This window comes from Heloderma suspectum, chromosome 12 (genome assembly GCF_057233095.1).
Source record: "Heloderma suspectum isolate Gila_16-S chromosome 12, 16-S_ref, whole genome shotgun sequence".
Taxonomy (NCBI): Eukaryota; Metazoa; Chordata; class Lepidosauria; order Squamata; family Helodermatidae; genus Heloderma; species Heloderma suspectum.
Genome location: NC_139469.1, coordinates 31,676,295 through 31,691,497, shown reverse-complemented (window position 1 = coordinate 31,691,497; position 15,203 = coordinate 31,676,295). Strand labels below are relative to the sequence as shown.

The window sequence follows — 15,203 nt, the reverse complement described above, 5'->3', positions numbered from 1 at the left end:
TTAAGACATTAGATTTGTGCAACTTCTTCTAAACAGAATGGTTCTTTGGCACAATGAACCACTTAATCCTATAGCATCCATAAAGCTAAGGAGATGTAGACTTGATTAGTACCTGGATGGGAAGCCACTTGGAAGCCCCAAGTAAACTACTCTGAACATCCCAGAGAAAGAGCATGACTACTTCTTCCAAAAGAACCACGTGTGCATTCAAATGCACACCTTGAAACACTAGGAACACTCACAAATATGACCTCTACACCCCTCCCAAAAAAATTAAGTTCTGAGGGGTAATTTATAGAAGAAGGTCTGCAATCGTTCTAGATAAGCATTTGACAAAAAAAAAAAAGTATCATTCCCCTTATGCCCAACAAATGCAAGGGACTTTCACTGGTTTTCTATTTCAGTTGCACTTAGCCTGCACTTCCAATTTGGGCATTGGGATCGTTTCATAATGAGCAAGAAAAAAAGTTTAGTATTTAGGAACAAGCAGAGAATGGCATTTCAGAGGGAAGTAGCTTTTTTCTTAAAAATAATGAAACTGAAGAATCCCGGACAAGTTAGTACAGGGTTTCCATTTCTCGATCACCAGAAAGGCTTTCAAGGCATAAGTATGAATTCATTTGACTGCCAGCCAGCTGCAGATTCCAAATTCACGCAACCTTAGCCACAAAGAATCATGCATCACATTAACAGAGCATGGATAAGAGCCTCATCTCATGCTATGCAAGATATCTGCCACTGCAGTCAAGTGAAAAGTCTGGAAGCCGGAGCTATTTGCCTGGAAGTTACACTTAAGAGTTCACCCGAAAATCACATTACTCTTGTGTGAGTACCCTGTGAAAGACAAAGGAAAATGGCTGAAAGCCTGGCTTAAATTAAAGAGTCACCTGAGCAAGGCTGTCATGACAACCTGAATGCCAAATTCTGTATTTTTGGAGATGCCCAGTTTTCTTTCTGGCATGGGTGGTGGTGGTGGTAGAGAAATCATGACAAACTCCTTTTCTTTCCTAGTCTATCATATTTCATAAGCCCTACACAGTTGATAACAAGAAAGTCTGCAGACCAAAGAGGAAGGAACACCAGTTTTGAGCTGCAGCACTCCTTAGGTATCAATGCTGAATCGTAACTGCAGAAAACTAGGTGCATACACAAGCAGCAACACACCCCTGTACAGATAGATGCTGCTGTACACAATACAAATGTAACACCAGCATACTGAGGACCAGTCCATCGACTGCCTTTACTCTTGACATTAGTAGCCATAACATCTCATAGCTATAGTGTACAAGCATGCACTTTTCGACACCCATCCCTACAAAAATATTGAAAAGGGCAGGACTATTACCATGGAGAGCTATGGCTTCTCGGAAGGGCTGCAAGTCTGTCTCTACAGAGGAGCTAGTTTCTGTTGAAGTAGCTCGGTTAGGGGATACTACAGTCAGTCTTGGGGGAGCTCTAGAGTTTCGTGGAGGAGGAGCTTTCCCACACAGGAAGCTGATTAAGTCTTCTCTGCGAATAGTTCTTCTGCGCTTTTTAACCCAAGCCAACACATCCTTATTACGACGCTGATAGCCAATATGGATTCCTACATCGAAACTCCGCTGATGGGCATCCACGCTTTCTGGAAGAAGAGAGACAACAGTATTAGGAGCCAATAATCACATGTATCAAATACAGTCACATTCTAACCTTCCTGTGCTTCCTGTGAAGAGCAGTGCTCTATGTACAATGCATTTTTAGGTTTCCCTTCACCCATTTTTCACCAAGTTGCAAGCATTTGAGAAACATTTTTTAAAAAACCCTCTCCTCCCTGTATGAAGTGCATCTTTTTGCTCACTGGTGCAATTTTAAAGTTAGAAAATTGTGCTACCATGTTCTGGCCTCCCTGCTGCAACAACTCTGGTTTGCAAAGCTGGGGGAGAGGTACAAAAGAAGATATCGCAAATTCAGTCAAGGAAAGTGGGTTCCCTAACATTGGCTTTGCCTTCCTGAAGATGTTATCTCCTGAGGGAGGAGGGCATAAAGGCAAATGGGAACCTTGTTTTCTTTTGTACTTATGATTATGTAACTGGAAACACTTGTCTGCTCCTGAATCCTTCTCCTTCCTGCTTTACTCCACAGTCCAAATCCCTTTAAACTTCAGTCTGCTTAAAAGATTGTATATACACACCACATACTTAATAATTGCATAGTAATTGTGGAATGCAGAGTATTATTTTGATTTTAAAAATGGATAAGGCATTGCCTCAGAAACATTGACAAAGAGTTCTTGCCACATTACAAGGTGACTGCTTTGCATTGTTAGGGCAGGCAATGTGGAAAGGCAGAGTCACACACTACTACTGGGTTGCACCCAAGCCTTGTTGCATAGCAGTATGGGCCAGCTTGTGAAGAAGTGTCTTTTCCCACATTCCCAAGACCTAGTAACATTTAAAGCAAAGAAAGTATAACTTCTGAGTGGTAGTAATGCTCATTAACTTGAAGCAGGGGAAGATTCAGCACTTTAAAATGCACATGATATCAGCCCAAGAGCTCTGTAATATCCCACAGCTGAGCTGGCTCTTGACATGAGATGGAGCCATTCACAAGCTCAAGAGGCAAGTACAAAACTTTATTAAACCACAAAACGGTTACCACCTACATTGGGATCTGGCAGGCTACTCATACAGGAGAAGCAAGTCATTAATTTCTAGGAGGAGTAAAACCTATGAAATCTTGGAAGAGAGGTCATTTATATAGAAATACTCAAGTATCCTACCAAAAACTAGTCTCGGTTTTCCAGCCACTTCTCAAGACACGCCACTCATTTTACAGAAAGGGAAGTCAGGCTGAGAGAAAGGGGAAATCACATGACTTGCCCAGGCCAATGCAGAGAATCTGACACTGGTTGACTCATACAAGCCAAGTATCATCCATGGCACCATTCTAGCTCTTGCATCATTACTGAGCCAGTTCACACATTCACGAGTATCACTTGATGAGAGAAGCACACCCAGATGATTTGCATGTATGAACAAACTACCCTAGATCAAGTTTCCATATCACTTCAGCTCAAACAAGATTATTTTTCAACCAAGTTAGTTCACACATTCAGCTGTGAGAGACACTGAGTGTTGAGTTATCACATAATATAAGAGGATGAACCAGACCTTGAGAAGAAGTCAAGGCTTCCAAACATGATACACTGAAGAATTCCCAGTAGAATGCTATGGGGCTTCAGCACTGCAATTTTGAGTAAAACCAGTAACTGCTGCAGTTTCTCAAATGAATTAGAATAGCCACAAACTACAATAAAATTGTTTCAGCAGTTAACTGTACATGCATCATCCAAATAATTTTAGCAACTGTTCCTTTCTTCCAGTTCAAAAGAAAACCAGATAAGCTGAACGATGTGAAAGTTTTGCAAGAAAAACAGCACCTTTAAGATTGAGGTGTGGTGGTTACTTAAATAAATCCTTTAACGAAGCATGTTTTCCATGTTGGATACCCCTGGAATATCCTTACTTATCAAAACAGCATTTAGCATATTACACCAAGCCACACATACAAAATGCCTAAATCTTGTCATGGAGCTCTAGAATAGCTATTCAATTTTTACAGTGTGACTGTATGAACACTAATATGGCACTTCCACTTGTAAATATCCTTTGGAAAAATCAGCCAGAGCCAGCAGTTCAGGATGTCCAGAGTTATATCAATAGGTTACCAAGATGCGTAGCTGTTTACATGGGGCATACAATGTTCTGTACTTAACTGTACTTTTTCTGCTGCTGACCTAGCAGCTTCTAACAGAGCAGTACAAGCAAATAATACATCTTTGGACAAAGGAGGGAGGAGAGTTGGAAGCAGCGTTTTCAGCCACTCTTGCCAAGCAGCTCCATAGGCGATTGCCATAACCCACACTGGCATGCCAGATGACATGCTAACCCACCATAGGTAAAACAACCACTACTGTAGACCATGGATTGTTTGAGGGAAACAAGCTAGAGTGGGTGGAAAAAACAGCACACAGACACACGAACCCATCGCTGCTTGTTCCAGAAAACAACCCATTGTGGGTTAGCATGTCGTGTGAACCCAGTCGGTGAAAGAATCAAGTGCAATTGGCCAGTCACCTGTATGTTTGGGGAGCAGGATGGAGGATGAAGACTTTTTTTGATCCAAGCAAACACCACACTGTGCCTGCTCTACCAACTATGGGACACCTGAACCTTCATTTTAAACATGTATTTATTTAGTGCCATGTACCTGGTTTATATGTAAGAGCTTAGTCTAAATCAGATGTAGCGAAACAGAAGGGTGAACGGAGGCATGGATGTTCATTAGCGGGGGAAGAATACGCAATTACTTCTTTTATACATACTTTCGCTTAGTTACAATAAGGTCCAGGGGGCAGAACCTCTTTCAGCCTAAGGGTCAAATACCATTTCAGAAAAGCTCTAGGGAACAAAAGGGATAGGGCCAAAATACCAAAAACATCAGCATATTTTAGTTTAAAGCTCTTACTGCTAGTAACTCAGGCTGAAGAGAGGCCTTTCAACATTTCAGAATGGGAAAAAACTGCATGAAAGCCAAGAAACTGAACAATCGGTGGTCGGGGAAGGGAAGGGGTGGGGCCTGGGGAAGAGGCATAGCCCTCTGAGGAATCCCAGACAACCAGACTTGGACTACGGAGGGCTGAATTTGGCCATGGGAGGCAGTTGCAGGGTAAGGGGCAGCAAGGGAAAATGGGCAGAGTCATTTGAGGGAGCAGGAAACCTTTGGAAAGTGGCAGATGGCGAAAATGGACAAGCAAATGTCACATGAAGGGATGAATTGGGATGTAAGTACAGTAAAATAAAGAGGGGCAGGGACATGGAGGATTTTGAAGGTAAGGACAAGAAGATTCTGCAGGATCCAAGAGTGGACAGGAAGCCAATGATAGTCAGAACGATGAGAGGTGAATACCCCTGGCAGCAGAGTGCTAGATGGATGTGAACGGATGAAGGTAAGACAATAGAAGAGCAGACAGAAGATTGCAGTAGTCAAGGTGAGAGATAACCAGGGCATGGACAAGAATTTACGCTAAAGAGACAGATGAAGGGCCACGAAGTGAGAGAATTAGCCATGGACTGAATTTGGGGGACAAAGGAGAAGAACGAAGGAGAAAACCAAAGGTTCATGCCTGATCAACAAGGTGGATGGTGATGCTGTCAATGGGAGTGAACAAGGAGTTGAGGGCTTTGGAGAAGAGGAAAAGTTTGATCTTGGACATACGAATTTGAAACAATGATGAAGCATCCAAACAGAGAGAAGCAGCTGGAGGTATGGGATTGGATGGAAGGCAAAAGATCTGGGGCAGAAAAGCAGAGCTGGGTGTCATACTCATCAATGTATAGGTGGTACTGAAAGCTATAGGAAGTGATAAGGCTACCTGAGGACAAAGTATAGAAAGGGAACAGTAGAGAATCAAGTACAGAACCCTAAGGGGCTTCAACAGACAGCAAAAGCAGAAGACGACACTGAAACAGTAACTGGATGTGTAAGAAGAGAGCCAGCTGAGGATGTAACCACAAAGACCTACGGCATGAAGGGAATCAAGTAGGATAGAGTGATAAACTTATCAAAGGTGGCAAAAAAGTCAAGGAGGATGAAGACCGAGTAGGGGACTTTGGATTCAGCAGTGAAGTCAGTGATTTTCATGACAGCAGTTTCAATGTAGTGAAGGGGGCAAAAACCAGATTGTTTTAACACCCCACCCCACGCCAAGTTAGATGAAAGACCACTGAGAAGCAAGCAGCACACTTCAAGAATCTGGAGATAAAGGGAAGAGGAGAAATTGGGCAGTAAATGGAGAGGGAGAACAGGGAGGGAGATGTTTAAAAATAAATAGGAGAAACAGTGGTATGTTTGAATGCTGAATGAGCCGGAGATCCTGGGTGGGGAGGAAGGTTCATAATATAGTAGAGATGGGATATTGGCTGAGGAGATGGCAACTAGAAGTTGGGAAGGGTTAAATGAGGATAATAATCAAGTCATCAAATGTAAAGGGGAAAAAGAGAGGAGGTGCGGAGGGAGAGGTAGAAGAGCAGGGAAGAAGAGAAAGCTAGAGAGGTCAGAGTGGCCAGACAACATGGAAGGACGTGGCAAACTCTTGAGCAGAAATTGAGGATGAAGGAGGCCTTGGCAAGGCATCCAAGGTAAAGAAGCAACACTTTGAATTCCTCAAGTTGGTGTGGATCACCGAAGTGAAGTAGTGCTATTTAGCCTGGATGATAGCAGAAAAAAGGATGATTTTATAGTGGATGGTTGACTATCCACTATATATGACATTTATGGCTATACCAACTTTATTTTCCAATATTATATTGATATTTATGCCTACCAAGAGGGTCATCTTGCTGAGATCAATGCTTTAGGGCAGGCATCCCCAACCTGTTACCCTCTAGGTGTTTTGGACCACAATTCCCATCAGTCCCAGCCAGCATGGGCAAATGGTCAGTGATAATGACAGTTGTAGTCCAAAACACCTGGAGGGCACCAGGAGAGGGGAGGCTGCTTTAAAGGAATAGTCCATATAGTTACACACATTTGCCTCCAATATGAAGAGAAGCAAAGGAACTGACCCATCAAATCCAACCAAGACAAGGGTCTTCTCACATCTTTACTATGTATATGACTCCATTGTTTATCTTAAAGATGCCCCCACAACACCACCCAGTAATTGGCTGAGAAGTAACAGCCTATTCCTCTGTCATCCTGCCGTTAGCTTTATATTACAGTTATTTGTGTTGGACATCAATACACTAAGCAGCTTTTCAGCAACAGAAACAGCTGCTAAGGATCAGACAAAGCAGGACTTGCAGAAGCTACCCAACTCAATTAACTTGTTGAAGTCATACTTCCTATGACTGCACACCAAAGAATGATCTGTGCTTTATGCACCCACCCACAAAGGAACCTCAGCTGTCTGATGTGAGAGAAAGCTAGCTTCCAGAATAACCACGCTCAAAGAGTCGACACCACATTCCTAATGACAAGGAAAGCTTATGCTCTTTACGCTAGCCAAGTAGTCACATGTCATTTCAAGCTGAAGGCACAAAAAACAAGCCTTCAACGTCATTTTGAACAGGCCCTGTTGGGAGATTTCAACACACGAGCATGCTGCACTACCAAGAAATGAGGTAACAATGTCTTCCTTTGACTGGGCATACTCAGCCACTAGTAAACTAGCTAATTTGACATCTGCTTCAAGCAACACTGGGCCTATATATCAGAAACATTCCTGTAACTGGTCTATTTTGTAGCGTTTCCCAGCAGGTGGAAGTGGGTGCTCATGATTCTGCAAGTTTGGCCAGGTATACTCCGGACTTTTAGCTTTGGATCCATATGTGCATCCCACTTTTTTCCTGTCAAGTTTATAAAGTACAACAGCATTGACTGACAGCAATACATCAAAGAGAGAAGCTACACTGATGTTATTAAACTGACATCTCTTGCATATACACATCTTGCTATTCTGACTGGCGCCGTAATAATGCCAAACATTATGGCTCATGATGCAGACAATTCTCTCAATACAGATTACTAGACCAACCTCTCATTGAGCAACTGGAACTCATTATGGGAGTCATCTCAGCACTTGTGGAACCTAAGCTCATCCAAGAAGCCAATCTGTCTAACTTGAAAGGCTCCAGCCAGTTCAGTTGCTGTCCATTTTCACTGTATAGAGTGCACTGAGCTTATTGTAATACATAAAAGTTGGCAATGTTTGTACACTGACTATGCATTGTGTATACATGCAGTGTATCAGTTATCTGTGTGGTAATTCATGTTTTCAGGCAAGGGGGGCATACAAACCTGGCATTAAAATACTAAGGGCACTTAACTGGAAACTTTTTACTTTAATTCGTACAACATTCAGAACATGGATCGTTACCTGACTGTACCAGTTTTGGTGAAATTAAAATAGATTGATCACCCTGTTCCTAGGCTTTCTTTGAAGTTCCACTGAAATCAAGCGGGAATAAAGCTGCCATTTGAGACAGTAAACACAGATCCAGCCTCTGATACTGACATGACAAACAGCAGATCTGTTTGCAAGTCAATCGCATTCCATAGCAAAAACCAAGCTGTTGCCTCTGCCTTAAGCAAGTAAGCCACATTTATTATCGAGAGTTAGTGTAGTTCAATGGTTACTGCATCATACAAGGACTGGGGAGCCCTGGGTTCAAATCCCCACTGGACGACCTTAGCCTAGTCCCAGGTTGTGCAATCTGTGACCTTCCAGATGCTGTTGGACTCAAACTCCCATCATCTCTCACCATTGGCTATGCTGGCTAGAACAGATGGGAGTTGCAGTCCAACAGCATCTGGAGGGTCACAAGTTGCAATGCCCTGGTCTAGTCACTAATTCTTTCAGAGTTACTGAGAGAATAAAGCTGGGGTGAGGGGGGCTGATGGCATATGCCACCCTGATATCCTTATAGCAAGGGCAGAACAGACACAAATACTTAGAACTTATGTAGCCCTTTTGTTTACATAATGTCATCAATTCTTACAAAAAACAAATGTAAAGAGAGGTCAGTTTTAACTTCAGTTACAGACAGAGGGCTAAGAGAGTGGTTTGCATAAGGCAGCCTTCCCCAATCTGGTGCCCTCAACCGTTTTGCCAGCATTCCTGATCATGGGGCATGCTAGCTGGGGCTGATGGGAGTTAAAGTCCAACAAGATCTGAAGGACAGGGAAGGCTGGTATAAGGCCTCTTAGCAAGTTAATAGCCAGGACAAAATTTGTCCTAGGAACTTCCCAGCTCAACCTCTTTGCCCCCACATGAGCTCCTTTACTTACTCAAGGCAGCACTAGACAAGCCAATGAAACAGGCACAGACTTTAGTAGGATCTTCCATACCAGCCTGACCCTGAAGATGCCTGCTAGAGAACCAACACTGATATCAGCACTTGAACTGGCACAAGAATGCAAGAGCCATGCTAGATCAGACCAAAGGTTTATCTGCTCCAGCATTCTGTTCCCACAATGGCCAACCAGATGCCTGTGGGAAGCCCACAAGCAGGACATCAGCACAAGAGCACCCTCCTCCTCATGCTTCCCAGCAAGTGGGACACTGCCTCTGATACTGGAGGTAATATATAACGTGAGATGAACCATGCTGAATCAGACCAAAGTGCTATCTAGGAGGAGGGCCATACAAGCCACCTTGGGTTGCATGGGAAAAAGGCAGGATATACATGCAAAAAGGGGTGCAATCCTATGGGGATAGGCGACCACCTCTGAATGCGGAGGCGACCACCTATCCAACTCAGGGCAGGAGAAGTACGGAGGGGATCGCAGGCTCCGAGGTCAGTTCCCGGAAAACAAGATATCCTATGGCCGTCTAGCTGCTGACTAGCAGCCACAGGATTGCTCTCTAAATAAATAAAATATAGCCATCATGACAAATAGCCATTAATAGCTTGATCCTCCATGATTTTGTCTAATTCCCATCTAAACCTGTCTAAGTTGGTGGCCATTACTACATCTTGTGTTATCTATCCTGCATCTCCCACCATTCAGTTTCACGCAAGGACTCCGGGTTCTAGTATTATGACAGATGGGAAAAACCCTAGTCTGAGTGGGCTATGAACATTGCTAAACATCTTTCTCCAGTTCCATCTGCAGTGAACTTGTCGACAACTTTGGATGATGTACTTCCACTGTTCAAAGCTGCACTGTAGTATTCAGCAGTGCACCAGGACCAGAGACCATCCATCTGTTCCCACCCACTTTCTGCCTTGCATGGCTGTCGCAGGATGGAGCTGCAAGACTATTCCAGTACAAGGGCATTGTGACCCTGCACGGCTAATCACAAGTTCACGCTTTACAACCCAATTCCATGTTTTTATCAAGAGGCACATACATGAGCTGTTTGCAGCCAAGTCTTTGCTTTTGCACAGTCTTGCCTTGCCAAGCGATAAGCAAGCAAAATGGCAGCTTCACTAATGAGGAAAACAGCACTGACTAATACTATTGGCTGAGCTGGCAAATACCTCCCCTGATGACTAACTGCTTGCTGTTTTCAGTCCTGCATTCCATTCCAACCACTACACACTGGAAGCGACATTCATGTAATTATACTTATAGCTCTACAGTAAGTAACTCACATGACTACATGAAAGGTTAACTCCAACAAAAATATTGTTACCTCAGCTTATTGGTCCTCTTGTTATCACCAAGGTAACCTATGCTCCATTTGTCAGATGACTATGAAGTACAGAATGTTCATGGCCAAGCCAGTAACATGTATTTATGTCTTCAGGTATCCACCATGAGTAGAGGGTACCTCTGAGCATCTCAGCCACTTTTAGGGAACACGAACCAGACATTATCACGCCAACGTGAGTATACTCTTGTGAAGACTCCTCTACCATGATCTCCAGACTATCTAGAGAAAAAAATCTCTTCCTAGCCTACAGAAAACCTTAGAGGGGCATTCCTTCCTCTTTTCTTTAAGTAAAAAGGCAACCACAAAATGATCCATTGAAGTCTAGCAGAACACCACAACACCATAAACTCAAGAACAAGTTCTGATAGACTTATTTACTCTGGTCTGTCTAGCACTGGGTCTGTTGTCATTCCTGCACTTCTAGGAAAAACTAGATGCTTTGTCATCTACATTCTGGATACCAACTGCTTTGTCATTCACTGGGAGTCTCTAAGATCTAAGTTTATTTAGAAGTCAATATAAATAGCACCAGGCTACCACCAGATTCAGTTCTCTCCAATGTCAGCCACTGCATAGCCAAACCATCAAGACCTAGAGACCACTTTGCTCTCTAGGAAACTAAAGCACCCTATTCCCACCGGAAGCTAGGCTAAGATGTCAAGCTAGACGCCATCCTAGAGGGTCAATGTTTCCAATTTTAGGCACCCTGAAATACCCTGTTTCTATCCTAAAAGTTGCAAATGTGTCTACTTCTAGACTACTTCCTTGTAGTCTGGAAATTCCCCTTCCAAGGGCACTAATCAACTTTTTGAAAGTTCCTGGAAAAATGGAAACCCTATGGCAATGAACCACAAAGCAACTTGTTAATAACATCTCAGACCACTTCAGCTGACTCAATTCCCTAGACTCAAAATATTCAGGAATTAACCTGAAGCACATACCTATATTACTTAAATGAACATCACCTGAACTCAATCCCAGACTCAAACACAATAGGAGACAAAGAAGCAAAATGTCAATTTGACAGATGGAGACACAAGTATCTAAGGGCTCTACAACCTATAAAGCTTTTAGTCATCCCCATGAGAGAGGGATTTGAGGAAATAAGGGAAAGACCCTGGGGACATCTTGGGGTAGAACAATGTCCTCCTATTCTGGGGGTGGGTAACGTGGTGCCCTCCACGTTTTGGATTACAGTTCCCATAAGCTCCATCCAGCATTGCCATCGTCATGGATTATGGGAATTGTAACACAAAACAAATGGAGGGCACTAGGTTACCTATGCCCGCTCTATTCTATCACAGTTGGATCTCAAGACATGCACACACCCAACAATTCCATGCACTATTTGAAGTACCCACCAAGAAAAGATCTGTTCAGGTTCCCTGCCTGGCTCACCCACAAGTATTCAGCCAGCATGCAAGACGAAAGTCCTCCAATTTCCCCCCATTCCTCATCCTGTCCCCTCTTAACATCCAAGGGGCATTTGGCAGAACACTACTTGGGAAATCTTTCCATAATAAATGACTCTATTATTTCAGAGCAACAGTTCTTAAACAGTGCTTGGACTTAGGTGGATTTTGCAAACTGCTGGCAATGGAGGTTGCAGCACAAAGATGGCAGGCACTAAAGGCAGAGATTGGGACAGACAGGTAGGTCCTGAACACTGGGGCAGTTTTACTGATTCAGTCCCTCTTCAAGAACTTTGGGAATGCCTATGTCCAGACCCAGTGTTCTTTATTGCTAGAACTTGCACCTGGCACTCTTCAGGTACCATGGAGGAGAGATTAAAGTGCCACCATGCTCCCAGCACCACTCAAGGTTTGCGGTGCATCTCCCAGAATCAGCGAACATATAAATCAGTAACTTATGTCCATATGAAAGCAAAAGGTACCAGATAATTCTGTAAAGGTTATTTAGGTGTATGTACCTGAAGTGTTCACATATGGTAGTGAATATCCTCTTGAAGATAACGATCAGCACCACATTCAGTAAACTCACTGTACCATATTCCAGAACTGTTATTTTCTAAAGCTGAAGTACAGTTCCATGGAAGCCTGGAAAAAGCCTTATGGTACACCACTGGCATCAATTCCCAGACCCTAAAATTATTGATTTGAAGTATTTTTATCCCACTTCCCAGCCAAAAAATTATAATCAATCAGTAAAGTAAGTCAGTCCCTGCCCCTAGACTTCTAATCTAAGAAGACATGACACACAAGAAAAAGGGGATAAAGAGGGAAAAGGGAAAAAAATAAATTTTCAACAGGGCTGCGGGGGGGGGGGGGGAGGCAGTCCGAATGGAGCAGGCCCTGATGTTCCCTCACACTGCTCCTGTCTCCCTTGCTTCTTCTTGCCCACAGGGCAGTTGATGTCAGTTATCTGGGGGGGGGGGGCAGTCCAAATGGAGCAGGCTCTGACATTCCCTCGTTCTGCTCCTGTTTCCCCACTCCTCCTTCAGTTTCTCATTTATGCATCTGTCCTCTCCGCTCAAAGCATGGTCACCAGTCAGATCACAACTCAGCTGTGCACTGTGAACTCTTAAAAGAAGTATAACCCTACTACTACTACCTCCTCACCACACCACACCCACAAGTCCATACCCTCTTATTTACACTAAGCCCTCTGTAAAGACCCTCCACCTAAATCCATAGTTAGCATGAATATATGACTAGATTGCCCAGGTGATTGTAAGAGGGGAGAGTGAGAAGAAGTCGCCAACCTGATTTTGTCAATGACAAGCTACTCTGAAAACTTCTGAAACAGCTGACGAGCATCAAAGATTTATCAAACTGAAGAACTGTGGAACCACTGGTTGTGTAGTATAAAAGAAAAGGAGCTGAGAAGTGCAATAAATGCATAGGTATATTAACACATAACACCCACCCAGGTGACTGCCCAAGGGAAGAACACCTGCCAGAAACCACTAAGCATTTATTACCAGCATGTTAATTTGACTATGGTTTAGAATAGGGGAACTCTTCCCCCATCCCTGGAAACAAAAAAGCACCAGCAAATGGACAGTTCCTCCTCTTCGTTTTGGAAACCCTCTTTCAGAGCTTAATCCTAGGCTGTCTTCTCCCTGACCCATCCAACCCGCTCTCCCCCTCCACCGTTTTGTTTCCACCCGTGGACCCGAAATCTCTCACCTTTGTAAAGGTTGGTGACGGCAGTGGCAGCATTCTGGAATGGAACCCAGAGGGAGAGGCCTGGCTGCTGACACACACGATCTGTGCAAAAAAAAGAAAAAAGGGGGGGAGAAAAAAATTAATTAAAAACGTAAATCTTTCTCTCTCTCTCTCTCTCAGGCTGCTGCTTCGAATCTGTCATTCAGCCCGTCTCCCTCGGCCATGTTGGGCTTCGCCATTTTGTTCAGCCGCCGCCGGGACGGAAGAGGGAGGGGGCAGGAGGAGGAAATGGGAGACTTCATGGGGGGGGGAAGAAGAGGGGGGGAAGCAGGATGTGAAGCAGCCTGGAAGCAACCAAGTCTCAAGGGGGGGGGGCACACAAGAGATTACTGGAAGCACCCACGTGCCCATTCATATAGGGGGGTAGCAAGTACACTGCCTGGCCTCCTAAGGGGGGGGGAGAGGAGAAGACTCGCCATTAAAAAAAAAAAACACATACAAGCCCCTGCTTTTGCGTGCCCCCTCCCTCTGAACACCCCCCTCGCCACCCTGTCGCTCAAACCTGCCCCCCCTCCGCTCTCCCCTCGCCATTTTGTCGGTGGGTAGGGCCGACGGGAAGCCGAAGGGAGGGGCCGAATGGACCGGGACGACCCCACCTTCCAACAACGGGGGGGGGCGTGCGAACGAGAGAGGGCGAAACCAATGCCTGCGCTCCCCCCACCGCGGTTCCCGCCCGCCCGCCCGCTTTTGTGTAATCGGGGGGGGGGGGGCGGGAGGCCGCGCGAGGCGAGGCGAGGCGGAATCCTCCTCACGCCATTTTGTGCGCGCCCGCCGAGCCGCGCGTCTGCGTGCCGCGGAGGCCGGGGCGGGCGGGCCTCGGGGGCGGGCGGCCGGCCGGCCGCACAGCGCCTCCCCGGGGCCGCCACTCGGCCCCTTCCTGCCACGCCCCTCACGCCCCTTCCCTCACACGTCCGCCCCCCGCTGTCCCCTCCGCCGCCCGCCCCCCTTCGAGGCGAGGGGGAGCCGCGGGAGAAGCGCCCCCCGCCACAGGCTCCCCCGAGGGCGCGGAGCGTCGCGCGTCCCCCGGCCCGCACGTCGGGAGCGGCGGCTGCGCGCCCGCCCCGGGCACGCGTGTCACGTACGCAGGCGGCGAGCGCAGGCACGCGGGGCCCGGCCCCCGCCCCGGCGCCCGGCAGGCCCGGCGGCGCCCGCGCTCCCCCGGGGCCGCCCGCCCGCCCGCCCGCCCCGGCCGCTCACCCTTGTAGAGCTGCGCCACGGCCGTGGCCGAGTTCTGGAAGAGGTGCCAGAGCTTCTGCTGCTTGTGCTCGGGCTGCGGCGCGGCGGCGGCGGCGGCCTCGTCGTCGTCCTGCAGCTCCGGCGGCAGCGCCCCGTCGTCCTGCTCGGCCTCGGCCAGGCACTGCCGCTCCCACTTGCTGAACCAGTGCTCGGGCCCGTGCAGCTCCTGGATCTCCGCCTCGCCCTCCTCCTTGGCCGCCTTGTCCTCCATCGCGCCGCCCGGGCGCGCTCGGCTCGGCAGGCCCGGCTACCTCCGCCCGGCGCCTCCCGCCGGGGCCGCCGACGCCGCCGCCGCGAGCCGCCGCATCACAACAATCGGCCCGCCGGAGCGCCCGGCCCCTCCGCCGCCTCCGACCACACTGAGCCGGAGACGCCGCCCCGAGCGCACCAAAGAGGCCTCACCCGAACGTGCTGGCTGGCTGGCCGGCTGGGGCCAAAAGAGGGTGGAGGGGGGGAAGAAAACCAAGCCCCGCCTTCCTTTTCCTCGGCGCGCCACTGCCGATCGCCCCTTCGGACGCTCCCGCGCGCCCATTGGGCCCTTGACGTGCCCATCAATGTCACAAAAGAGGCGGAGACGA

General features: G+C 46.8%; 1 protein-coding gene across 1 annotated transcript in view; it reads right to left on the bottom strand.

Moving 5' to 3' along the window:
• Positions 1 to 14,986, bottom strand: part of HAPSTR1 (HUWE1 associated protein modifying stress responses) — a 30,106-nt gene extending 15,120 nt beyond the window's left edge. Inside the window, exons 1-3 of the mRNA XM_084818924.1 lie at positions 14,587 to 14,986; positions 13,351 to 13,431; positions 1,346 to 1,621 (exon numbers count right to left, since the gene is read on the bottom strand). Of these exons, the coding sequence (XP_084675050.1) occupies positions 1,346 to 1,621; positions 13,351 to 13,431; positions 14,587 to 14,836 (607 nt within the window). The 5' untranslated portion in view covers positions 14,837 to 14,986. The remainder of the gene's footprint in view (positions 1 to 1,345; positions 1,622 to 13,350; positions 13,432 to 14,586) is intronic.
• Positions 14,987 to 15,203: the final 217 nt, after the last annotated feature.